This window comes from Aedes aegypti, chromosome 1 (genome assembly GCF_002204515.2).
Source record: "Aedes aegypti strain LVP_AGWG chromosome 1, AaegL5.0 Primary Assembly, whole genome shotgun sequence".
Taxonomy (NCBI): Eukaryota; Metazoa; Arthropoda; class Insecta; order Diptera; family Culicidae; genus Aedes; species Aedes aegypti.
In genome coordinates, this window is record NC_035107.1 from 144,774,470 (window position 1) to 144,802,310 (window position 27,841).

Here is a 27,841-nt window from a genome sequence, read left to right on the forward strand (position 1 = left end):
CAACCGTGTGAACTATCGCGCTGTAGGCTTGGTGTGACTTTCTCGTCCCAGAAATTTCAACATTCAAATTAAGTGAGTCATCCTCCCTTCGTCGATTGTTTCCGGTCCACTTTAAGCACAATGGCTCGGGTTTCCCCTTCAAATTTAGCTCCTGTGCCAAAGACGCTTCTATCAAGGTGAGTGACGATCCATCGTCAAGAAACGCGAAGGTTTTGATTGACTTATCAGGCCCGTGGATTATGACGGGTACCACCCGGAAGAGTACAGTGGATTTCAGTTGTTGATGAGCGTTGCATTCACGAAGAGAAGTATTTGGCGCGTTTTCTGCTGTATTCTCCTCTTTAGAACTATTGGCTTCGTCACGGCGTGAGTTGTGTAACAGTTGATGGTGCTTGAAAGAACAACCGTTTTTCCCACATGTTTGTTGATACCTACAGGATCCTTTGTGCTTGCGTAGACATTTTCTGCATAGATCAAACTCCTTCACTACAGCCCACTTGGAATTGTACCCAAATTCAGCGAAACGTTGACATTTCTCCAAATTCGAACAACTACCTTTACAGACTACACATTGTGTGGTTTTCAAGTCCATTCCACCCAGTTTCGTTGATTCCGTTGATTTACCAGGTGCTTTTTCGAAGTCTTCGCTGTGGGTATGGATGTACGACGAGTTTTTATTTCCGCGGGTTACTTTCTGCTCGTTACTCTGAAGATTCGCTATTGGACCTGGAAGTTTTTTAAATTGTTGGCGAGCAGCCAACTCAGAATAAAGACGATTTCCAAGTTTTTTAATAACGGCAAAGGTATATTAAAAACTTCCTATAAGTTATGAAATTCATTAGAGAAGTAGCATTATTAAATCTTGAATTCAACTTACGTTTAGTGCTTTAATTCTGAACAAAAATTGTTGTTTCTACACTCTAGGCGAAACTAATGAAGGGAGATCCTGTAAAGAGCCTTTAAGTTTTCTTAGCTATTCTTTTCAATGTAAATTCATTTGTCCTTACCGCTCTTTACGAGGTTCAAAGGCTAGAATGAGTTCTCGGGTAGCACATCAGCAAACGACGTACCCTGCATAACAAATTGTATCTTATTGTTACGTAATTGACAATATAACTAGTTAGTTTGCCTTACCGCAAACTGTAGACAATACAATATAATGAAGTTTATAGCTTTCTAGATGCGACTTGTGGCCTAATTGAAATATTTTTTCTGTATTACAGGTTATCCTAAAAGAAATATGATTAGGACTCAAATTCGTGGCTGTTTATAACAAATTCACACAACCTTATTAAGTAAGCTGCTCCTAGTTTTGATACTAATAGCTGATATAAAAATAAGGATACACCGAGACTTTAAATTGTAAAGGACAGCAGCGAGGCATCAATTCACTCGATCTTTCTTCTAATGGTGTTGCTTTCTACGACTGCCAGTCATGGTGATTGACGTTCCGCTTTGTCCCATGCCCTGTCGGTTTGACGGGTCATATTTACCACAGCTGACCAACATGATACTCGAAGTTTCAGTGTCGTGAGATGCGCCGACCGAGGGGTCGTAACACTGCCGGTCAGTAAGATATGATTCAATCCATTTGAGAAGCCTTTTTCTCGATACCTATTTTACTCAGTTTGAAAATTAACATTGAAATGTCAAGTCTATCAAATGCTTTACTGAAATCAGTGGAGGTAACAAACTTCAAGCCCAAAAATTTTTTTTTCAAAAAAAAATATTTTTTCTCGGGTGCCCTATTCAGTATAATTTAAAAAATATTTTTAATTATTACTCGGGATGCTGATTCAAAACAATGTCTCAAAGACACTTATGGCCTAAGTAAAATGCCACTAAGAGGTTTTGACCGTCAATTTTCAGTTTCGTCCTACTGTGTGCCGGTGCCATTAGTGGACTACCTATGCTCTAAAAAATCATAACATAATAACTGAAAGTCTAAACAGAGATCTTTTGGCGGCAACAGAAAGTTGCACTAGTGCTCAAGTTGTAGATGTTCGGGAATGATACAAGGATTTTCAAATAAAATTGTTGATTTTTACATAGATTGAATATTTTTTCCCTCGGAGCGGCAACTAGAATCTTTCGAATGAAGCATAGAGATCATCTCTGGTACAATTCTTCATTTTTATACATCTATTTGAGAAACTACTTCCATCAGTTGATCCACTACTGGAACACGACGGCAACTACTGGTACAAGGGAGCAATTTTTTGCGTAAACTTAATTATTTATACGACTTTTTGATAAAATAAAAAGCTTAAATTCACAGTATGACTGAATGACACATGTAAATGATAAAACGACACAAAAATGTGTACTTGAAGATATATTGAACAAAAAAGGTAATTTTACACGTTAAAGGACACGAAAACGATGTCACTATGATCGGCATTTGCCGAATCAGACACTATGGTATCTGAAATGTGACATAACATGTTTTTCTCGGAGTGTGTACGTTTTATTCCATAGTCCAATCTACTGGTACATTACAACCAATGGTACCAGCACCCTATATGGTTAAAGTAAATCCCAGCGCTTGTGCAACACCAAACTTACTAAATACCAGGAATTGCAAACATACTCCCATTGATACAATTTTGAAACCAGATGCGCACCAGACGCATCAACAACAGATTCAGATGAGCGCACATTATCTCGCGTATGCTCCCCCAAACATGGATGAATGCATGAATGAGGGATAAATCTGTTCTGTTCTCTAGCTCAACCGAGGAGAGAATCCGGATGCTTCATCGAGATCTATCTTGATGTGTTCTCAGTCTCGTGGTGTAATTTGCGCGATACACTCCTCTTGTTGTTCAGCGTTTTAAGATACAGACTGATCACTGTTGATTATAATTAGCTTACAGAACAGATAAAGCCTCTATCACATTGGCGGTGCTCAAGTGGACACAGGGTAGTGCGTTATAATCATGATTTATTGAAATGTCTTTGCTGAACCTCTCGTTGTTATTTACTGCCATTGCGGTAGTCTTAAGTTATCATGTCAATGGCCAGAGGCTTCTTGATAACCGACAGGTAAGATCCATCGCAGTATAATGTCAAGTATGCAACTCACACTTGACATTCACCAACTGATATGATTTACTCCTGTTTGTTGTAGCGAACTTTCACAATTGACTACGAGAATAACACATTTCTGCTGGACGGCGCACCATTTCAATATATTGCAGGATCATTCCACTATTTTCGCGCTTTGCCACAAGCATGGGGCCCAATATTGAAATCGATGAGAGCTGCTGGATTGAATGCTGTTACTACGTATGTACAAATGATATACTGCTTTCCACAATACTATGGCCACGCATAACTTTACTAGTAAAGAAAAATATAAATGAAGTAGAACAAAAGTGAGACCAAGTTATGACTGAAGATCACGAATGTAAATTAATGGGTCGAAAATAATTTCGTACAAATTCGTAGCCTAGTGGGATGAAAAAAAGTAAATCGGAGTCTAGTCTTAAGAGTACTTCCCAACAAAAATTGTTGTTGAACAAAAGCTGAACCAATCACTATTAAGCTTATTCCAATTTAATAAACTTTTGCTCAGCTACTAATGTTACTTAGGTTTGGCGTCCATAGTGTAACATATGGCATCAAAATGTACTGATTTATGATTCTTGTAAATTATTCTGACGTCAATAGTGTATCTTTTGACACAAAATTGGACTAATTAATGATTTTTTTAAATATTTTGGTGCCAATAGAGTAACTTGTAAGTTACACTAGTTGTAACTTCTTTGCAGTGAAGTGGTCAGAACTTGGTATAAACGAATTTTTAACTTGAAGTGCCCCCCACGTGCCCAAACTTAGCAGATATGACAAATTTTTATTCTTAAACTTGTGTTCTATAAAGAGATGCCCCCGGATTACGGTATTGGCAAAAATTGCTAAATAAAATAAATAAAATATGATTTTATTCGTCCAAAAAATTCATTTTCAATGATAATTATCATTATAATGAATTATAATGAATCGTTTCTCGCAATTAATTTAAAAAAATTAAGAGATATAGCTTTTCGCTACACATTTTTAAGCCCTGCTTACTCAATGGCATTTTTTTTGTTCTAGAACCCCCAACACTTCCCCTTCTTAGGGTTGGATTTCAGAAATGATATTGTAAGGTTGGATAGTGCTAAATCATCTCCATTAAATCAAACACATCCGAAAACAAAAAAAAACGAACTGTTGTCGGTCAGTGTAGAATATGTTCTAGAAAAAAAAATACAATTCCATCCCTTTTTACTTATGCTTCCTCTTTATTGACATGAGATTCTCTGAAAATGTTGTTCAGGATTCTGAGAGAATTTTTCGCAGGCTTAGATTTTTTAAATATTTTGTTGAGCTGTAAAGAAATTTACAAAAGAAATCGACCTGCTTCATGCGAAAAGCTGGTTGAGGGTTGTCTGTCATAATTATGTACAGTACTCTGAGAACCCTGTGAAAGATTGTGAATTTATTTCTGGATTTCATGAGAATTCTACTTGTGATTCAGTGAGATTGTGTTTGACAAAATATTCCTTACACAATAACTTTTTTTCACGTTCTATAGAATTTTTGGTTTTCTGTTGTGTTTTCAAAAAAATCCCATAACCCTAATCGAGTTTATTAGATTTTTTTCTCCATATGATTATCCAATTGAACACCACAAACTTTATTTAATAATTGTTTGAATTTTCCATAACTATGATGAGGAATTTCTTTTGGAATTGTGACAGAAGAAGCGCCCTCATTTAATAAATCTATATCAAAATTTACCAAATACGTGACGCATTTTGGCGATTTTATTTCAGCCATTTGCAGAATAACCAATATACTTACATTAATGAATCTCTCATTTTACATACTTCAAATTTAACTTAATTAATTTTAGAATATGATATACAAGTACCGTGAAGGCCCCATACTCTGCGCACTTAAGGCTTTTCAAATTTCAATCATCTGTAATTAATTGAAAACAAAACACAATATTCTGAAAATTTGAAAGCAAATACTTATTGATCTTATGTATAAGGAAAAAATATAAAAGCTTCACTAAGTAATGATTTTTATTGCAAATTTTTAATTTTTCTCAAGGGTGTCCGTGTTCCTAACTCTGCGCACTAATTTTTGCAATGCTCCTTATTCTGCGCATTTAGGTTCCTAACTCTGCGCACTTGATAAATTGTTTATAACAGTTGAAGTATTTCACTAAAAGCATTACTAGCATTTAAACTCCGAATCAATCTTAATTTTCTTGTTTTATACGGCTTTACGTCCCCAGTGGAGCGTGGAGTGTCTCTAACACAAGTTTACTAAGTGAAAATAATTTTATCTATAATCCAATTGAATGCCATTAACGTGAACATGCATCGAAGCCAAACCTTGAATTTTCAAGAGCACAAATCTAGAGAACCAGACAACCGTTTGTGCTGAAAATGCTACTCAATGGTCACTCGCTGGTGGTGACCAATCGATTAAATTTTCAGCACGAACAGTTGTGAGCTTCTCTAGATTTGTGCTCTTGAATATTCGAGGTTTGGCTTCGATGCATCTTCACCTTAAGTGCAACTCTCAAAACAATCGAAATAATCATATGATTTTCACAACATGTAATTAACTTAGTTTTCTAAAATCTAATCCAACATACAAAAAGGGTACAAACTACCTTTTTCTTGTGTACATGCTTGGCGTGTGAAGGAAAATTAGCTTGGACTGTTTATGTATTTTCATTAGAAAATATTAAATAAAAATTTTCTTTGGTTCGGGGTTCGGGTTTGGTATTAAATTATTGTCTCGGATTCGGGTCGGATCCGGGTTTGAAGAATATAAATAAGAACCTGGTTCTAGTTTATTATATGTGAAATCCGAACATTTCTACTAAACGAGGATATTTTAAGCGTAAGGGTATATCCATTATTAATGTGTTGTCCATGACTCAATCGAGAAGTATCGCCGCTCTGTATAAGCGTGACGTTATTAATGAGCGATTCCTATTGCAGATCAATAACAGTACTTTATTGGCGTTTCTATATTGCAAATACGATTAAACTTCGATGTTCCATTACTCGATATTGACTCATGAAACTATACAAAAAATCAAAATTATTTTATTGCATGGTTAGGGAGCATTCAAAAATTACGTCCATCGTTCATGGGAGGAAAAGTCTACGAAAATGTGACAATGCATGCATTAGGTACTGTAAAAATCGCGACAGGGGATTGAGGGGACGGAGTGTAGAAATCCTTAAAATATGATGGACGTCATTTTTTAATCTTCCCTTACTATGATATCCCCTCAAACAAATTTCCAAAACATTTCTATTCCATATCTCGATGGTGTCAACAAGTTCACTTCAATATCCACATCCTCCCTTCAATATCGACCTCTGGAGGGTTGATTGTATGTTGAAAATAATGTTTTATAACTGCTGCGCATAGTAAGGAACATAGTTGAAAAATGGTTCCTTACTATACGCACTTAAGAAGAATAAGAAAATGAAGAAAAAATAAGTTGCACTTTACCAGTGATGATTGCTCGATTAATAAACTAATGCCTACGTACCAAAATTCTGAAATATATTCTCTTCAAATGACTTGAGCGATGAGGTACTCCATTAGCATTTTTGCTAACGGACAGTCAATTTGGACGTTTTTCAATATTTTTAAAGCTATTTCATTTTTTTTTATTAAAGTAATAAACGTAACTTTGTCATGAAAATTCTTCGCGTGCTTTTTTATTACTATTGTAGCAATATATAAAAAATAAATTTTTAACAAAAATGTAAGTATTTTACCAGATTTTGGTGGATTTTGGTGAAAGTGCGCAGAGTTAGGAGCTGCGCAGAGTTAGGAGCCTCGCAGAGTTAGGGGCCTTCACGGTACCTTCATTTCATGCGATCAAACTTTTTATCTATCTATTCATTGAAACTGGAAACTTCTGTCAGTACTTTAAACATCATTAAGAGGAAAATAAACATCATCGTTTTACAAATTTTCAAAACCATTTCTTTAGTTCAAAAACCAAGCACTGTTCATGAAAAACTATCGTTACATTGCACATGCCATCTGTAATGCAATGATATATTTTCAATAGACTTTTTGTTAAATTTGAACGAAAAAACTAGTTTTTAGTATTTCGATTATTGCTAATGATTGTATGATAATAGTGTACCATATAAAATTATATTACCCGATAAAAATGATTAAACAATGGAAATTAGCGAAAACTCATTATTAGGAATGTATCGAGAAGCAAACATTTATAACAGTTTCAAAAATATTGAGTTAAACCCACAAACAATTGTATGATCAGAAATACCTTATAATGTATTTAAACATGATCAGACGATGATATTATTTTAAAAAAAATGGCATTTTGTATGACATTTATTTTTTCAAATTACTAACAGAGGGCAAAAAAAACCTTACAAAAATTGAAATGTGAAAAAATATGTTATAATTCAAGAAAAAATATTCATAGCTTGTGCTAATATACTTTTAGGTACAATGCTTATGACATAGTAAAAAAATATATTGAAAAATTTATCAAACATCTGTGAAAGCAAATACAAAATAAAAAAGTGGACCTAGTTTTTTTTTCTTCTACACGTTAATAGCAATATGGACCTATTGAATCGAAACAAATCAAAAAAATGTTTTCATTGGAAAAGTTTCTATACATAATTATGAAGTATTCATCTAAACAGATAACACTGAATCAACAATTTTACGCCACAATACTCGGTTCGTGGCCGCAGCTCTCCATCCTCGGTTCTGCCCCACGCTCGCCAAATCGATACGCATTTGATCCGCCCACCTAGCTCGCTGCGCTCCGCGCCTTTTTGTACCAACCGGATCTGACGCGAACACCATCTTTGCAGGTTTGCTGTCCGGCATTCTTGCAACATGCCCTGCCCATCGTTGCTTTGGCTACCTACTAGATACTGCCCAAGAAACCATGGAGCATTATATAATTGCATATATAATGCAGCTGATTGCCGTAAGCCTACCATTAAAGTAGTTTAAAAGTGGAAAAGGGCACTTATACAGTTAAATTAATGCAAAAAGGACGATAAAGCAATGAAAATACTTATAAATAATAATGCAGCAGTACAATTTATAAAGTGATGTTAGTGCATTGATACATTTGTAATGTAGGTGCTTTAGTGCTTGACAGCTCTTGAAATTTGTTGAACAAAAGCAATGTTGCATCAATGGTGTTGATATGCAGTAGAATACGTGCAATGTTATAATGCTTGTGGTTACTAAGGTGGGTTCGCCGTAGAGTTGGGCGAGCTCGTGGTTCATCCTTCGCCACCACACACCGTTTTCCTGCACACCGCCAAACATCGTCCTAAGCACCCGACGTTCAAAGACTCCAAGTGCTTGCAAGTTCTCCTCAAAAACCGTCAACGTTTCATGCCCGTAGAGGACTACCGGCCTTATGAGCGTTTTGTACATGGTACATTTAGTGCGGGTGTGAATCTTTTTTGACCGCAGCTCTTGTGGAGGCCATAGTAGGCCTGACTTCCACTGATTATTATTATTATTATTAACTTTATTAGGGAGATTTTCAGCCCGTGGCTGGTTCATCTCCACTTCCACTGATGATGCGCCTCCGTATTTCACGGCTAACGTTATTTGTCAACCGTCAGCAAGGATCTAAGGTAAACGAACTCGTCGACCACCTCGAAAGTATCCCCGTCTATCGTTCAATTGCCCAGTCGCGCTCAGCCCCACCAGCTAGCATATACTTTGCCCAGTCAACAATTTAGTGGGTATAACTTTTGTTACACATCATTCTATATGAATCAATTCACTCGTATATAATGCATGAAAAGGCTATATACATACCAAAATGGAGACTATATGCGCGCTTGCAACGTTTTTTTAGACTTTCTGTGGTCAGCAATACAACGCCACAACATTTTGATGAAAATTAAAAAAAAGTTCTCAGCGCGATTCGAAGACGGGACCTTTGTATTCAGAATCGCACACCTTACCACTGCACCACCAAGAGATACATGAATATCGAGCGATTATTTGCCAATATGAATGTATATTTTCTTACAGCGAAACATGCTTTGTTATTCTTTGAGACCCATCGTCAGTAGATACCAAGCTTGGGTGGCAATTTTAGCTAAGTTACTGTGATTTCATTTGATGCTTCTCTGGATTGATATACGATCTCAGGGTACACGGTACAAATCTGCCATATTTTCAAATGTTCGGCCGACAATGTCCATATCATCCGCGAAGCAAACGAATTGACTGGATCTCGTAAAAATCGTACCCCGGCTGTAAAGCCCGGCTCTCCGCATAACACCTTCTAGCGCAATATTGAACAACAGGCACGAAAGTCCATCACCTCGTCGTAGTCCCCGGCGGGATCCAGACGAACTGGAGTGTTCGCCTGAAACCTTCATACAATTTTGCACACCTTCCATCGTCACTCTTATCAGTCTTGTGAGCTTCCCGGGAAAGCTGTTCTCGTCCATGATTTTCCATAGCTCTACGCGGTCGATACTATCGTATGCCGTCTTGAAATCGATGAACAAATGATGCGTTAGGAACTGGTTTTCACGACATTTTTGGAAGATTTGACGTACACACTTAAACGGAAATGCCGAGAACCCGAACAGCTGATATCTCGGTAATAATTTGACGATTCTCGGTAAAACTTTTACCGAGATTTCGGTAAACGTTTACCGAATCTCGGTAACGTTCGCCGAGCTCTCGGCAAAAAAATTGGATTGTCGAGATCTGGGTAAAATAAGTACCGAGATTCGGCATTGAAAATTACCGAATTCTCAGCTGTTGGGTTCTGCTGAAGTCGGTGAAATAATTTAAGTGTGTACAGTAAAGATCTGGTTCGTTGTCGATCGGCCGTCAACGAAGCCGGATAATTATGAAGTAATGTAACCAATAAATGGTACTCTATATAATTGCAGCCATGTGTGACAGAGCTTCAAAAATGGATTACAAAATAGTTATTCATGCAACAAGGTGCAAAATGATGATTTTTTCAGCACGAGTTGTACATTTATCCAACGAAGCTCGCCGAGTGCTGAAAAAATCGAGTTTTGCAACGAGTTGCATACAACATTTTTTTTTATTACGAAAAAATACCGTTTCATTCCAATTGAATCTAGGATCACTAACATGCTTCAAGAAAACCGATGTAGACGTTCATGCGTAGTATAGACTCAATATTTTCCAATCAGGTAGGCTGTGATTCATGCATCCTACATGACTGTCACAAATTTTCGCCATCGAAGTTAAAATGACCAAAACTTATTGTTCGAGAGAAGTCAGGTAAGATACCGGATAAATTATAAAGTTATTTTTAATTTGCCAAATTGCCAATACCTGTATTCCGAACCGTGTAGACCCGCGCTTCCCAAACTCGGTTTTCACGGCGCGAAAAAGCGATCCTGCGAACAGCTGGTGCGCCGCGAAAAGCGTGTTTGGGAAGCTTTGGTTTAGACGCATTAAGCGCTGGACTTTTTGGATGTAAAATAGCTTAATTTATTGCCTCCTCTACTTTTTCTAAACGATCCTATTCCGAATCAGAAACGGTCAACTGAGACGAATTTGGATGGTTCAAGGGATGTAAAATAAAAGGTCAATCATTGAAAAAACCAGAGCAATTCGATGAATGGTTTTCACGGACACTTCGATATTTAGTTGAGGATTACCAAAACAGTACTGAAAAGTGCTACTTTTCGGCACCGATAACAGTGCTGAAAAGTAGCACTTTTCAGCACTGTTTCTTTGATTAAGAAAAGTAGACCGTTATGTAGCCTATCTTCTTGATTAAAAGCAGACCAATATATAACGGAATTGCAGAAAAGTTTATTTATGAGCAAATTTCGTTAGTTTCAATATTGAAACAAAATAAAATGTAAAATTTTTCCAATCGGTTTTCCTTACGTGTTCCAAAATTGTCAAAATAATTAAAAATACTCTGGATGAATTTTCTTGCCATCGTCATATCAATAACCTGCAATAGTGATTATTTTATATTAAAAGTAAATATGAATGATATTGTGGTTGACAAAAGCGAACATAAATTTGAAAAGCAAAATAATACGGACCGGAACAATCGGCAAAGACCAATGCCACGAAAAAGGACTAACGATTGGAAACTCGGTACGTGGAACTGTGAATCCTACAACTTCATCGGAAGCACCCGCATACTCTCCGATGCATTGAAGGACCACAAGTTCGACATCGTAGCGCTGCAGGAGGTTTGTTGGAAGTGTTCAATGGTGCAGGAGGTTTGTTGGAAAGGTTCACACGAGCTGGGATGGACGACATGCAAAACGCGTGATCGGGTGGTGGCCGATCAATGAAAGAATGTGCAGGTTGAGGATCAAGGGCCGATTCTTCAACATTAACATAATCATCATGAACAGCCCACACTCCGGAAGCACTGATTTTACACGCAGCTTGAACACGAATACGATTGCCGCCCAAGCCACGACATTAAGATCTTCATAGGAGATTTAAACGCTCAGGTTGGCCAGGAGGATGAGCTCAGACCGACGATTGGAATGTTCTGCACCCACTGGCTGACGAACGGGAACGGCCTTCGACTGATTGACTTCGCCGCCTCCAAGAATATGGCCATTCGTAGCACCTATTTCCAACATAGCCTTCCGTACCGATACACCTGGAGATCACCACAGGAAACAGAATCGCAAATCGACCTTTTGATTGATGAACATGATGAATTCTCCGACATTATCGACGTCAAGACCTATCGTGTTAATCGACTCTCCGTCGTTAACAACCTACGGTACCGACGCCCGCCTCGGTATGACCTTGTGCGACTGAAGCAGACGGATGTCGCCACAGCATATGCCCAACATCTCGAGCAAACGTTGCCGGAAGAGCTGTCGAGGACTGCTGGAGGACAAAATCAAATAACAGTTTTTTATTTTGTCAACACTGAAAAGCCAATCTAACATCAAGGAGGACAATATAAGCAGCCATCAATGTCGCAGGTGAGAACATTCTTGGGTACGTTGAACGGAGTCGACGGAACGATTGGATCGATGAGGAGTGTAGAATGATTCTGGAGGAGAAGAACGCAGCGCGGGCAGCAATGCTACAGCAAGCTACTCGACAGAACGTGGACCATTATAGACAGAAGCGAAAGCGTCAGACCCGTATATTCCAGGAGAAAAAGCGCCGCCTGGAGGAGACGGAATGCGAAGAAATGGAGCTTTTGCACCGCACCCATGAAACGCACAATTATATCAAAAACTCAACGCATCTCGCAGAAAGGTGGAAGCAGCACTACGACGAACACTTGAATGGCGCTGAGAGCATAGACACGGAGATTCAAGGCAGCAGAAAAAATGACTACGTCGCAATGTTGGACAATAGCAACCAACCAGCTCCCACTTTGGGGAAAGTGAAGGATGCCGTTCAACAGTGCAAGAATAACAAAGCAGTGGGGAAGGACGGTATCGGAGCGGAACCCATTAGATGGACCCGGAAAAGTTGGTACATCGGATGATAGTCCGAATCTGGGAGGGAGGCACCGATATTACACACGAAATATGACACAAAGTTATTTAGAATCGCAAGAAAACTCCAGCTTGCCAACGACATTCAAGGCAGACTTGATGAAAATCGCTTGTTTTCTTTTGTTGTGTTCCTTCGATCGTTCTGGACAAACATGGAAAAAGGTCCAAAGTTTTCTGTGCATTTAATTTTTGTTTTTATTGGAAAAAGTAAAATAATGCGTATTTGAACACTTTATATTCAATAAGGATAAAAGGTGCTATTGTAACATCACTTTTGAATAAGCATGAATAGCTTTTCAATCGATTTTTTGTCACATTTGATAAAATGCAAAAATACGTTTTGATTAATTACGCGCTTATATCATGTTTGTCCATTGTTTTAGATCTGGGTTCACAGTGACAGTTCGTGACAACAGAATCTCGGCTCACCTTGACGTACATAAATTTTGTATTGGTTTCTTCCTCCCAGGTCCGAATCTAGGAGACCGAACAGCTACCGGAGGAGTAGAAGCAAGGGGTTATATGGCCTATCTACAAAAAGGGCGACAGGGTAGAATGTGAGAACTATCGAGCGATCACTTTTCTAAATACCGCCTACAAACTATTATCCAAGATCATCTCACGACGTCAATCACCAATCCAGCTTTTTACGCTAGCATGCCATAAATTTTGATTCATCCCCTTCTGACATGTCTTGCGTACACTATGATTTTTTTATAGTTCGATCGAAGCAAGTTTTGTGGAAATAACAATTTTTGTTGTTGACGTCAGTTTTTTTTTAATTGTTTCCAGAACCTGGAAACATTGAATATTCTTCTAATTTTTCTAGTGTTTTGCCAATTTTTTAGATAAATGAGGAGCAGTGGACAGTAGCTAATCGATGCTAATAGTAGCTGAAGTGACTTTATACAGAAATAATTCCGATTTTCGTTTGAAAATGCGCTGTAACCAGTCCCGCTTACCTTTCCACGGAAGTGCCATTTTATCCCTCAAAATGTGCAATGTTAAATCGCCTCTGTTCGTATTTTTAGAACTGCATTGAATAGTTTTGTGATGGCTGACTTACTATTAATATTTGGACAGCATTTGACATTGAGGTTCATTGCATATCCCTTAAAAAACTTCCTAAGAACTAATTAATGTAATACTGTTTCTACCTTTTTTTGTAAACTGTTGTAATCCTAGACAAATTAGAATTATAATTTTAATACTCTAGAGAAAAAATATCATCAACTAGATTTTATTTCTATACAAACTAGCGTTCATCCAGAATATTCAACCCCAATCAAATAGTCCACAAAACAATGCTTGTGGCAAAGCGGAGAATAGCAGGTGCCACGGGGAATATGCCTATTGATTTTTTTAGGAATTCACTGTCCAGTGCTTTGTAACGTATGCCAGCCTACAATTAAAAGAAAACGATTGCAAATTTGCTGCATGTGTCGGGAAAAATGAAGTGATTGGTTTTTATTCATCCAGGGATTTTCCAAGCAGCACCAAAAATTTCTCATACTCCGATTGACATCAGTTAATTAAAACAATGATTCTTACAATACGGCACCTAAAATAATATAATAAAACATATAATGAAATACAGTTATTTGAATAACAAAAATATGGACCGATGCAAGAGTTCATTATTTGACGTTTGAGCGGTGCCGTGTTATTTACGTGACCATGCCAACGAGTGAATTCGGCACCGCTCAAACGTCAAATTAGTGAACTCGTGCACTGGTCCATAAGAGAATTTGGATACTTGGAAATTCTTTATAAACGAGGAGAAAATTTTTGACAAATGAATCAATAAACGCAACTCATTGCCTACTAAGATCAAACCATAAAAACTGAAGGCAAGAAAAGTCAAAATCAATTCATCCCTCGTGGTTTTATAGCTAGCGTAAAAAGCTGGATAGTAAATGAGTTCGTGGGAAGTTATCAAGCCGGTTTCGTGAACAGCCGCTAGACGACGGGCCAGATCTTTACGGTACGGCAAATCCTCCAAAAAATGCTGGGAATATCAAGTTCCTACGCATCACCTGTTCATTGATTTTAAAGCGGTATACGACAGTATTGACCGCATAGAGCTATGGAAAATGGAATGGACACATTACAGAGGCGGCGACAACTTGAGCTAATAGGTAATATTGATGCACCTAATATTCTTTCGCAAATCAATATCAATGTAGTTTCTCGTAGCTTGAGACACACTGACTTTCTTAGATTAGATTTAAGACGTACTGATTATGGTCAAAATGAGCCGATTCGTGTAATGTGTTCTTTATTCAATCGTGTGTACAATCTGTTTGACTTCTCGATTAGTACTCATACTTTTAGATATCGACTACTTGTTTCCAATGCGTTTGTTTAGTTTAAGTTTTATTCATGTTGACAATGATGTTAGATGAATGTAGCAAATAAATAAATAAAATCATGGAAGAGAACAGCTTGCCCGGGAAGCTCACAAGACTGATTAGAGCGATTTCATTCGTGGTCCTTCACCGTAACTAGGTATTGCGGCGCTTATATTAAATCCACATCCAGCGGCGGTGGTAATGCGCAGAAGATATGCGCGCAATTCAAACGCAACGTCAAAATTCAAGTAGGCTTGGATTTTTTCGTGCTTCAAGGACACGAATGTTTCAAATTTGCTAAATCTGAAACATTTATTGATTTTCATTATCACTGCGACGGTATATCGACATTTTCAGATAATCGTATTACGTGGATTTATCTTGCAGAGCACAATATCAGATTTTTCATATTTATATTAGGTGGTCCCCTATAGTCGCACTAGTGGCTTTTTACGGCCGTTTTGCTATAAATCGTCGCAAAATATTGTGTGACATGAAGGTCAGGAGATATTTATCTACACAGGAAAAAATATTTAAATTTCAATGTAGCGTAAACAGACGAGTATAGTAAAAGTAAATCAAATTCATCTATTATTACAGCATGCTTAATTTTTAATTAAAGATGATTGAATGTTACATGATCGTGTAAATTTAAAGAGCATTCGATTGAAAAATAAGCGATTTATCGTTGACATTTCAGTTTATTTTGATGCTCCAAATATGTGCATGAATATAAACTGAAATTTACAACATGTTTTTAGCTGTGTAAGTATCATTAATTCAATCGGAAGCTTCTTCAAAAAAAAAATTAAATTTTTGTTTTTAAATATGATTTTGATTTGTGTTTTGCCTACGCCGAGCTAGGTGCTTTTATAAGAACAGAAACAGTGCTACCGTAGACATATGTGTTCATATGGACCAATGCACGAGTTCACTAATTTGACGTTTGAGCGGTGCCGAATTCACTCGTTGCCATGGTCACGTAAATAACACGGCACCGCTCAAACGTCAGATAGTGAACATGTGCATCGGTCCATAGTGACTCAAGCGATATAACTACAAATGCGAAAATTAAGGGTGATTAAACCATTAAGCTAAGTATGCTGTTCCGCTCAAGAAAAGTAAAAATTTCTGCCCAAGAACTGGTCAAGAAATTTCGTACAGTGAGCTCCATTTGAATTGACATTTCTTTTCAACTGCGTACTGCGATCAAAGAAAAATGCTTTTCTTGAGCATTTCTTACAAGAAATTTCCCACGCATCGAGATAGGCGATTACTTTTCTGTTGAAGTGCATTTATGGTTATTGTTGCATATGATACCGTTTTCATTTATTTTTTATTGCAGATATGTAGAGTGGTCCCTCCACAACCCGAAGAAAGGAGTGTACAATTGGGACGGGATGGCTGACATAGAGCGATTTGTCCAATTGGCACAAAATGAAGACCTGCTGGTAATTCTTAGACCAGGCCCGTATATCTGCGCTGAACGAGATATGGGAGGATTTCCATACTGGTTGCTTAATAAATATCCAGGCATTCAGTTACGAACGGCTGATGTTGGTGAGTTCCAAATGTAATGGCATATAAGTTTTAGAATGTTTTGAGCATTTCCAAGTTATGGTTTAGGTTTCCAAGTTAATTTGACGGTTGAGCGGTGCCGAATTCGCTGGATTCCACATAAATAACACTGCACCGCTAAAACGTTAAATAGTGAACTCGTGCATTGGTCCATATGTTTATTAAAACACTATTTGCATATTGAAATATTTATCAATTTATTTATTTTTAATTTACAATAATTTTGTTTTCGCGCTCTTCACAGTTTCGTAAAAGAACAAGACATTGAAAACACAAATTTTGATATATTTGCGACGATTGAAAATTTTTAATTCCTATACTTCAACTATTATTTTTTTTGCAGCCTATCTGAGGGAAGTTCGCACTTGGTATGCAGAGTTGTTCTCCAGGTTGGAACCGTATTTTTACGGAAACGGCGGCCCCATCATCATGGTACAAGTCGAAAATGAATATGGATCATTCTTTGCTTGCGATTACAAGTACATGAAATGGCTGAGAGACGAAACAGGTGTGAGCTTTTTGATGTGGACAAACGCTCGTATTTATATTGATCTTATTTTTTCTGTAGAGCGATACGTTAGAGGCAAGGCTGCCCTCTTCACAAATAATGGACCAGGTCTTACACAATGCGGGGGCATTGATGGAGTTCTAAGTACTCTGGATTTTGGTCCAGGAACGGGTGAGTGTTTTTTCATAGATTGAGACCAAAGTAATAGATGGAATAATTCGTAACAATCTCTATATTAGTGAGCTGAAATCATTTTGACGATCAGGAATACTGTAGTGTAGGGTAAATGATCTCAATATGTTCGGAGGCTCGACACACTAAGCCCAAGTAATCATAAAAGTGATCAGACGTCCTGCTTTCAAGAGTCCCTCATTTCTAGAGAAGCTCTTATTTATTCTTAACTGTTAAAATTCTCTGAGAACTGTACTCAAGGTGATATAAAAATCCATCTCAAGATGCTGTTATAATCATGCTTGGGAATCTGTGAGATGAGGCCCCAGGATTCCTTTGGGATCTCGCCACGAATCGTTTGAAAATTTTTGAAGGACTATGTGAGAAATTTGTTTAAGATTTGTATAAATATGATCTGACAAGTTTGTAAGGAACCCATTAAGATTTACGTACGAGTCTTTCTTTGTATTCTGTAGTAATTATCTTCCCTTAAATTCTAAAATTTTTGTTGGTGTTTTTGTGTACCCTTCAAGAAAATAAGTAATTCAAAAGAGTAGTAGAACCTAAAAAATCATTCATCTGGAATTTTAGCTTAAAGGCTAAATGAAAGGTCTAACCGCCTACAATTTAAAAACTTCCAAGACTCTTCGATGAGGTGTCCAAGATTTGGTCTACCTAATTTTTGAGAAGCCTCAAAGCATTTGTTTTAAATGTGAAATTGCTGTGATTTCAGCGCTAGAAATAGACGGATATTGGAAAGACCTTCGTAAGTTACAACCAAAGGGCCCATTAGTGAATGCGGAGTACTACCCCGGTTGGTTGACCCATTGGCAAGAACAGCAAATGGCACGTTCTCCTATCGAACCGGTAGTTACATCTTTGAGGTTTGTTATGGACTTAATGCCAAATATAAATAAAGGTGTTCAAATGAAACATAAAATTCCATATTTCAGATACATGTTGAGTTCAAAGGTGAACGTTAACATCTATATGTTTTACGGTGGAACAAATTTCGGGTTCACTGCTGGAGCAAACGAACAAGGACCAGGACGATTCATCCCGGACATCACATCATATGATTACGATGCACCTTTGGATGAATCTGGAGATCCGACACCAAAGTATGAAGCCATTCGGAAAGTGATTTCGGAGTTCTTCCCCGTACCAAACGGCCCATTACCAACACCAAGTACGTTAAAGAAAGGAAGTAGGAATCAATCAAAATTATATTGACATGAGTTTATATGGATTTTAGCACGGAAAATGTCCCTGCCCTCCGTTATACTGAGACCAGTTGACAGCCTTCTGAACAAACAATTTCTTCGCAAAATCGCTTCTCCAGAGGTATTTAACCCTACCCCTTTGACCTTTGAAGCCCTCAATCAGTACTCTGGACTGGTGTTGTATGAAGCGCTTTTACCGACGGATTTAAAATCAGATCCACTGAAATTGACCGTTGAGAAAGTGTACGACCTTGGTTACGTTTTCGTGGATACGGTAAGTAAATCGGTTCGTATGTGCGAACCTTAAGTCCATAACTCGGAAGTAAATTCGTATTTGTTATCTTCCCTAACTTCAGTATCATTTTTAATCCCTCTACCGGCAGCATCAGTTTTCATCACAATAATATCAAAATCTCGATAGCTTTCTTGTTTTTATATATTTTCGAACCGTTTTTCACAAGTTGTTAACAAATGTCCTTTTAAGAATTTGTATTGAATTTGCGTATCGGTCACCTACTTACGGAAGTATTCTGAATTTCCTCACGTAAATATCTCAGGCATCTTTTTTCTGGCCATTTGCATTTCAAAAATTACATTGATGAGACCGGATCCAGAGGCACGTTTCTAGCTAATTGGGAGATGCCGTTCTGGAACCACTCTAACCATATGAAAATCTTGAAAAGTTCCAAAAACACATATTTTTAATTTTCAGCTCCCTTGGAGACAACTCGACAGATTTGCATTTTTTTCTAGCAAAGCTTGTCTATACCTGACATTGTATAGCCTATATATAATTGTTTATAAGTTGTCTGAAACAAAATGACAGTCGAAAAAATGTATATAGCGAGTTGAGTTCCCCCAAGGAACATCTGAATATCTCTAACATCAGGTGAATAGGAATCAAAATCGACACAAATGCTAAAGTAAGTAGATTTTTGGAGAAATTGAGATCGAAATAGTTAAATAGAATTGCGATAACTTTTGTGTTTAATTATTTATATTCATTTTTTTTGTGGTAACTGTGGATAATTTTTTTTGTGTTTTTTATTTGGTGTTAGGTCATTTGGCATAAAGTCGTTTGGCATAAAGCCGTTTGGCATAAAGTCGTTTGGCATAATGGTCATTTGGCATAAAGTCGTTTGGCATAACGGTCGTTTGGCATAATGAGTCTGAAACCAAGAATTTCTTAAGATGACATTAGTTTTTTTACTTTTCTATTGAATCTTTGTGATGACATCAGGCTTGTTGTGGAGTCAATTGGTCGGTGTTCAGACACACTGAACCAAGTGTTTTCAATATTACCAAGTGTTTTCAATATTATTCAATAATTCAGGAAAACGTACCGCAGACATTCGAAATATTAAAATATTTCCCTTAATTGCTGTGATAATGCAACTTATCTAATTGATGATACATCTGCATACAAAAAGCATCGTACGTATCTTTAGAGCACGAAAATATCATCTAGTCCGGTCTTTCTGAACACCGACCAACTGATACAAAATGTCACTTTATTCTACAATCATATGCTCTTGAATAAACTAAAGCATATTAGGAAAGTTATTGCCAATAGTATTTTATTGTTTATGCAGAAATCACCCTTCTTTCAAATATGAATTCTTTTTTTGAGTTCTGCTATTGAAATAAATTTTTGCACTGAAGTTTTTTATATATTTATCACTAATTTACCCTTCTTTCAAATATTGGATGTTTTTTCTTAATATTATCTAACCATAATTATAGGCATAAAAACTGTTGATTTGAAATTTAAACAAATTTCACCTTCATTTATACATAGGCTGTTCTTTGAAGCTTTATTTTTTAGAAATTTTTTTGTTTCCAACTGACAAAGAGGCGGCAATCGATAACATTGATCTGCTCAAGTTTTCAGCGAAAAGAGAAATCGATTACTGCAGTTACTTTGATGGGTTGTGCTACTTTTCCCGTAATGTCGGTTCTCCGCATGTCGTTACCTTGAACGCCAGTTCACCGAATGACTGTTCCCCGAATATTCTGTTTCCCCGAACAGTCCACTTCTCCGAAAAGTTTGTGGCACTCATACTTGTCGTAACTTTATACATTTCAGGGTGGTGAACGAACTGACCATCTGATATGCACCCTTCTTTATTTAATTGACGCTTCTTTCGAGTTTATCCGTCCTCAGCATTTTTGCCAACATGTGTATAGCTGAGAATGACAGAATACCTTCTTCTTTTGATTGCTTATCTTTCTTGCTCGTTCACCTATTCTTGCTATTTAAACTGCACCACTTTTCGGAGAAACGAGTCATTTTGGGAAATGGCATTCGTGGAAAAAGGTCATTCGGGGTACTGGCATTCGGGAAACCGAAATTCAGAGAAACGACATTCGGGGAAAAGTAGCAGAATCACTTCTATGATTCTGAACGCAATTTTTAATGTCTTTTCGTTTTTTTATGCCGCAATAATTTTTAGCGTCCAATCTTCTATTGGTTTAATCATAAATTTTGCCTTCTTTTAAAAATGGCTGTTCTTTATATTTATACTGTTTTAAATTTTATTATTTAGTCAAGCTAAATGATAATCACTTTTATATTTCGCTATTTTATAAATTCTTACAAGACGTGCTGTTAGAATGACAATTACTTTAGAACCTGCCAATATTCAACATATATTTTTTTTTGCAAACGCCTGATCTCCTTCGTGATATGCTAGAAAAATATAATTTCAATTACAAATTTTGCCTCCCTCGATAATAGACAGTGTTTTTGCTGTACACTTTCAAAATTAAAATTTATATTGAATCGTTCAAAAGTTTTGCCATAAATATTTTCTTTACAAAATGTGTTGTTCATTTGAGTTATGTTGTGAGAAGATATTTTTAACGAAAAATTTTATAATAATAATAATTATAGGCTATTTTTGCATTTTGCTGCAATAATAAATCTTTGGATAACAGCTTTTAATATTTTGCAAATAAATTTTCCCTTCTTTTACTAATTAATTTTCATCAAGTGTTACGTCCAAACTGAGCTAGATCTGCAGCAAAATATTCTATGAGCGTTTCCTTTATTAATAACTGCGAACTTTCTTTGCCAATTTACTATTTTCAAATATATATAAGCTCAAAGAAACTCTGCAGCATGGTACACGAACATGGAACGATACAGACTGAAGCGGAAACAGCAAACCCGCCTATTCCGGGACAAAAAGCGCCGCCTGGAAGAGGTGGAATGCCAAAAGATGGAGTTCGTGTACCGTTCGCAGGAAACGCGGAAGTTCTATCAGAACCTCAACACATCCCGCAATGGCTTCGTGCCGCGAGCTGAAATGTGCCGGGATAAGGATGGGAGCATCTTGACGGACGGACGCGAGGTGATCGAAAGGTGGAAGCAGCACTACTATGAACACCTGAATGGCGCAGAGAACACAGGCACAGAAGGTCAGGACAGCAAAGGCGATAGCTACGGCAGCACAGCGGACAGTGGTAACCATCCAGCGCCCACGATGGGGAAAGTTGAGGATGCCATTCAACAGTTCAAGAACAACAAGGCTGCTGGCAAGGATGGTATCGGAGCCGAACTCATTAAGATGTGCCCGGACAGGTTGGCCGCTTGTCTGCATCGGCTGATAGTCAGAATCTGGGAAACGGAATAGATACCGGAGGAGTGTCCTATCTACAAAAAGGGCGACAAACTGGAATGCTTAGGAACGGCGTGTGGCGGCGAAGGATGAACCACGATCTCGCTCAACTCTACGGCGAACCCAGAAGATAGCTAAATCTGGAAGGATACGCTGGGTAGGGCATGTTGCAAGAATGCCGGACAACAACCCTGTAAAGATGGTGTTCGCTACGAATCCGGTTTGAACAAGAAGGCGTGGGGCGAGGCGAGCTAGGTGGATTGACCAGGTGCTGCAAGATCTGGCGAGTGTGGGCCGCAGCCGAGGATGGAGGGAGGCAGCTGCGAATCGAGTTGTATGGCGTGGAATTATTGACGCGGTTTTAATGTAGGGGGAGATCCCCCAGTACCGGACACTTAAGCCACTAAATTCATAATTCGAAAAATATTGTTCATATGTGTTCACGCACAACGCGAACGGTGTGCAACATTTCAACCCTGATCAGTTCAGTCATCGTTTTCACCCTGTTGTTGATCCTGCCTATGTAATCCATTCCCCCCTATTCCCATTCATGTAAATAACCTCGAGTCGCCGCGAGTATTTCGGCTACCACCACTAACAAACACCCTTTCCTACCTGAACCACACACACACTACTTCACGCAACCCGACCGACCAGCTTGAGCTCTCCATCATCACATCACCCGATGCACCGCCAACTGTCTTGCGCTGATTGGATGGCGCCTCTTCCAGTCACCAGTCAGCAAGTAATACCAAGAAGAAAACGATCATTATAAATAATGCACCCATTCTGTAATTCAGTTTCATTCAGTATTTAGCCGTTGTATGGCACGCGCAATAAACCGTCGTAGTTCAAAAATCGATACCAAAAGCGTTTCCCTCACCGAAAGCAGCCCAACCTAGTAGTCCTTTTCAGGACTGTTGTTGCGAAATCATATTCACAGTCTGAGCTATCGACACCCCAGGCATTCCTTCAGGAGAAGGAATTGGCCGATCATCCCTGGCATTCCGAAGAGGAATTGGCCACCGAAGCAGGGATCCTTCAACCGAAAGGATTGCCCTCGTCAACTACTGTCCGTGATCGGACAATATGTGCTCGTGTTACCCATTTATAATAAATATTATCATTTTTATACTGTACAAAAATAAATTTGAAAATAAAAATATGAATTTTGACATTGTGTTTTGATGATGTATTTTAGTACCAAATTGATCGATCTTGAAAGGTGCCACCCAATACCGGACACGATCTGGAAATGCCTCGAATTCTGTAAATTTGAACATCATTGAATGTGTACACTATAGAAATAGTTTATAATTACCAATTCAATGCAATTGCAACATTTACAAAAATAATTTGAGTTTTTCTTAGTTTGCAAGATGCCTATCAAAAACCTCTTTCATATATGATGAAAAATAGTACATTTTACGATGTTGTTATGAATGTTCATTCTTTTTAATTTTATTGCATGTTTGATACCATGGTCGACGGAACCCATGAAAAATGAAAGTATTTTGAGACACTGATGCAATAATTACAAAGATATCATATAGCAAATCAAGCTATCCGAAACTGAGGGACAGGAGGTGCTTAACCAAAATAATAATTTGTCCATATTTACTTCAATTATGGTACAAAATACATTCATACTATCAAATTAGGATTATGTTCGATCATGCTTGCGGGATCCAAAGTATTTTTTGATATTCAAAATAATTACTAAATAGGCTCAAAATTAAGAAATTACGTCAATTTTTTAAAGAATTTCAAACTTTTCTACTTTTTTAAAAAGGGATGCATATTTCAAGGATGTGTTATTCTACGCAAACATTAGTCTACATAATAGATTTCTTTTCTACTAATACACCATCTTGATTGGACCATGATTTCTCAATGTTTCAACTTTGTCCGGTATTGGGTGCTGTTCGGCACTGGGGGATCTCCCCCTAATATCAATGTTATACCAATAAATGTAATGGGCGTTCGGTTTTCCATATTTGTGCTCTAGAAAATTTGAAGTTTGGCTTTGATTCACAATCACTTTAAAAATAGGAAATTAAAGACCACTTTTTAGAGTCCTAGAAAGAATCCAAAAGAGGCCGAAGACCGAACAAGAATCAAGAAAACAAAACTGAACCTTATAGAATCTAGGATATAAGAGTTAGATACTTCATACAATCAGAGCACATATTTATCTAAGATCTAAGACTCGTTTTTTGAGAATTCCTCAACAGATTGCTACAAGTGTTACTGCCCGTATTGTGTATGTGTTTTTATGATCTGCTCTAGGAATTTCATCTGAAATTCAGATATCATCCCGGAAATTTCTAAGAAGATCATTTAGTAATTAGAATTTCATTTAGGATACCTCAAGAATTCAACCTGAACCACAGAAAAGAAATTTCTCCTAAGGTGAAATTCTTCAAGATTTTTTTAAAAGGACTCCTGTTTTACTCCTCCAAGATTTTATCCAGTGATCAATACATCGATTTCCCTGAGACATTCCAAGATTCCTGGACAAAACATCTTCTAAAATTCAATCTATAATTTCTCCAGAAATTTCTAGGGTTTTTCTATGATTTTAACTAAACATTTCTCTGAAGCAATTGCTCCAAAGTTTTCTTCTACACTAATTCTATAAGATTTTTCAGTTTGAAAAGATTATTTTTAAGGAATTCTTCCAAAAATGTATCCAGGGAAATGTCAAGAAATATAAATCCGTAGGGAGTTTCTAAAGACAATCCTTAAGTAACATCTGATAAAACCTGTGTAAGTTTTATAGTCATCCTTATTGAACAAGGATCTCTGAAATAACTACTGCACTTTCGACGAAGTTTTAGTAGATTTCATAGGTAAAATCCTTCAATCTTTCATAGAAAAAATCAATCAAATCTCGGAATTCTGCTGGATTCTCTAAAGGATTTTCTGGCTTTCCTCGGACGAAATTTTGTAGAAAATTTTGGAAGATCTCCTAGAGTAACAATTTGGTTGTAGGAATAGTGAAAAATATTTGAAGGAAATTCTAGGATAGTTTTGAAAAAACAATCAAAATATTTCCTGAGGAAATTACTGGAAATAGTAGCTTTGGAGCTCTCATGGATTTCCTGAAGCAAATTCTGGATAAATGCTTCTAAGCATGCTCTGAAAAATGGCTGGTAGTGTGGCGGATACACCCCTGACTACGCCTGTGGAACGCGATCGGTAGAAGTAGAAGTCGAACGACAGAATGTTATGCTGGATAATCATAACATTCAGCCGTTGTAGAACGATGAACTACCAAATGCTTACACAGCAGAAAGTATGTGTCACGCCACTCAGTAGGTAGGCTAGCGTAAGAAAATGATTTTTGAATAAAGCAGATATATACGAACCACCGACTGGACAACATCATTCTATCCAAACTAATCCAGTCAATGCAGTAGTATTTCTGGAAGGATTGGTAGAGAAATCTCTAGAAGAATTTCTGAAGGGATTCCTCTAGAAGACCCTGAAAGTATTCTAAATAAAATCACTATGATAATTCCTGAAGCTTTTCCTCGGGGAATCTGAGACGAAATTCTTGAAGAGCATGTTTAACCTATTATAGTCTCTGGAACCTGTACAATTTTGCATCAGGATTCAATGCAATCCTAATAAGTAACAAATTAGAGTATCCTTTACATTTAAACCCTAACTAACAAATTTATCAAACAAATTCGACAAAAATAGACCCAGCTACTTGTATTTAAAATCAGTGGAATTGTTCGAATTTCCTCATCTCTTTCTAGATAACCATTGGATGAACAGCAAAAATTCTGTTAATTTGTATGCTTCGATAGATTTCTATCCAGAATGATAGCCCGTTTAAAAATCGCTAGCACCATCACTCTCATACTGTGCATAAATGTCTTGTCTGTGCATAAATCGTCTTAGTTTAATACATTACTTCTTCCAAATGTTCTTCAAGAATCTTCTGATAATTCTCTATGGATGTTCCACAAACTTTTCAAGAGTTACTTCCAGGAATGCTCATGACAATTTGTCCCAGAACATATACAGGGTTGGGCGTAGATTTTTTAAGGAAACCATCAATCAATGGATTTTCAATTTCAGAAAATCCGGAGAGGATTGTTCCATTTATTTTTCTAATAATTAAAGAAATTTCTTATAACATTTCCTACAGTTAGTTGCAAAGATTTCCACTATAGATATTCTCAAATGTTCTTCACACGAGCCAGGGTCATGCACAAACCATGTCACGCTTCATTAAGCATGAGAAAACAATGGAAAACCATATCGTGTCTTTCATTCTCCATAAGTATAATTACGATGTCGATATATGATCAGATGAGAAATAGTTTAATTTATTTATGAAACTTTCTGCTGATCTAGTTTTTTTTTTTTTTGAATCATGGGTAGGACACCCAAACAATCAGAAATCGCATTACAGTTTACCTAATAACTCGTTTATTCATACAAATCTCATCACATCCGCACTACCTACACGGTCGATGAAATCGTCCGAATATTGAGTTTCCTCGCATAAAATGCTACTTTTAGAGTTCGTTTGTATATTCACGTTTCGTCCCGTATACTCGTACAAAGTAAGTCGAATCAATCCGCAACAGCTGTCAAATCATCTTTTGTTATCATAAATCCCACATGAAAATGACATCTCAGTCTTCTTCCGCCTTCCCTTGTGCAGTGCAACAATGAAAAACTTACTCCAATCCGTTGATTCGTTCTCCAGCCATTTCGTGACATACCACTCCACTTTTATTTATATAGATTAGTTTTTTTACAAAACTTTTAAATTCACCCAAATATGTATGAGTCAGTTTCATCTTAATTTAAAAATCGCTGCGCTCGTTCAAATAAATAATAATCATTGTCTCATTTCAGAACTTCATCGGAACACTTTCAAGGCAGAATGCTATTAACACCCTTCCAATCACGCAAGGCACAGGCGAAAAACTACAAATCGTTGTCGAGAACCAAGGGCGCATCAACTTTGGAACTCCAAACGATTTCAAAGGACTCGTTGGAAATGTGTTCATCGATACAGGAAAACTTCTCAACTGGACTATGACTGGTATTCCGCTGGAAAACACTACCAAAATAAGCGAATATATTGTTCAAAAGCATCTGTCGGACAGAAAGAAATCTTCGAAGCGACCCAAAATCAGCCAGGGTACGCCTATGCGTCATGGGCCCATGGTGTTCTACGGCAATTTTGATATCGCAAGGATAGACATCCTTGACACTTATTTGAATCCGTCCGGGTGGGGTAAGGGGGTCGTTTTTATCAACGGTTTCAATCTAGGAAGATACTGGCCTCGGGTAGGACCGCAAATAACCCTTTATGTACCGCGGCATATTCTTAAGAGTACGATGAATGAGATCATTCTGATAGAGTACCAAACAATTAAGGCGCCATTTATGACTGTCGGATTTGATAATACACCGAAATTTAATTGAATTGATTTTGAATCAATCTGACAGGACAAACCAACAGAAAATAAAAAAATGCACATTATAAAACACGCGTATATTTTTTTGTTCGAAATCCTTCGTATGTTTTCTTTTTTATTTTTTTTTCCTTTTAGTGACATGTACAATGAAATTCTTTAAGCATTTGAAATGAGCTATGCCCATAATCAAAGGTTACTAGACTAGATTTTAGAAATTCAATTGCCAATGTGACGAAACAACTTGTTTTTTTTTTTAGTTTTCTAGAAAAATCTCACAGATTTCAGTAAGTTGGTCGAAAATGTTTATCATTTGATGACTCTCCACGGTATTAACTCAAAATTGACAAACATGTCGAATGTGACACATATGCAGTTATGGGCAGAATAGCCTACAT

The 27,841-nt window shown here is 37.3% G+C and overlaps 1 protein-coding gene across 2 annotated transcripts; it reads left to right on the forward strand.

Annotated features, from left to right (window-relative positions):
* Window positions 1–2,771: 2,771 nt before the first annotated feature.
* Window positions 2,772–27,516, forward strand: LOC5565031 (beta-galactosidase). 2 transcript variants are annotated; one of them, XM_001649352.2, is made up of 9 exons: window positions 2,772–3,045; window positions 3,131–3,288; window positions 16,242–16,456; window positions 16,818–16,982; window positions 17,043–17,153; window positions 17,887–18,037; window positions 18,107–18,342; window positions 18,409–18,650; window positions 26,878–27,516. In XM_001649352.2, exons 1-9 carry the CDS (start codon window positions 2,953–2,955, stop codon window positions 27,451–27,453), a joined length of 1,947 nt encoding a protein of 648 aa, XP_001649402.2. In that variant the 5' UTR covers window positions 2,772–2,952; the 3' UTR covers window positions 27,454–27,516. The 2 variants fall into 2 exon arrangements, with proteins under 2 accessions (XP_001649402.2, XP_021705359.1); XM_021849667.1 differs by lacking the exons at window positions 2,772–3,045; window positions 3,131–3,288 and adding an exon at window positions 15,956–15,973.
* Window positions 27,517–27,841: the final 325 nt, after the last annotated feature.

Excerpts from the sequence above, each read along its gene's own strand:
- LOC5565031 (XM_001649352.2), top strand. The coding sequence starts at position 2,953 with ATGTCTTTGCTGAACCTCTCGTTGTTATTTACTGCCATTGCGGTAGTC. Across the intron at positions 3,046-3,130 it reads GGCTTCTTGATAACCGACAG|CGAACTTTCACAATTGACTA; the intron begins GTAAGATCCATC and ends TGTTTGTTGTAG. Across the intron at positions 18,038-18,106 it reads CCGGTAGTTACATCTTTGAG|ATACATGTTGAGTTCAAAGG; the intron begins GTTTGTTATGGA and ends TCCATATTTCAG.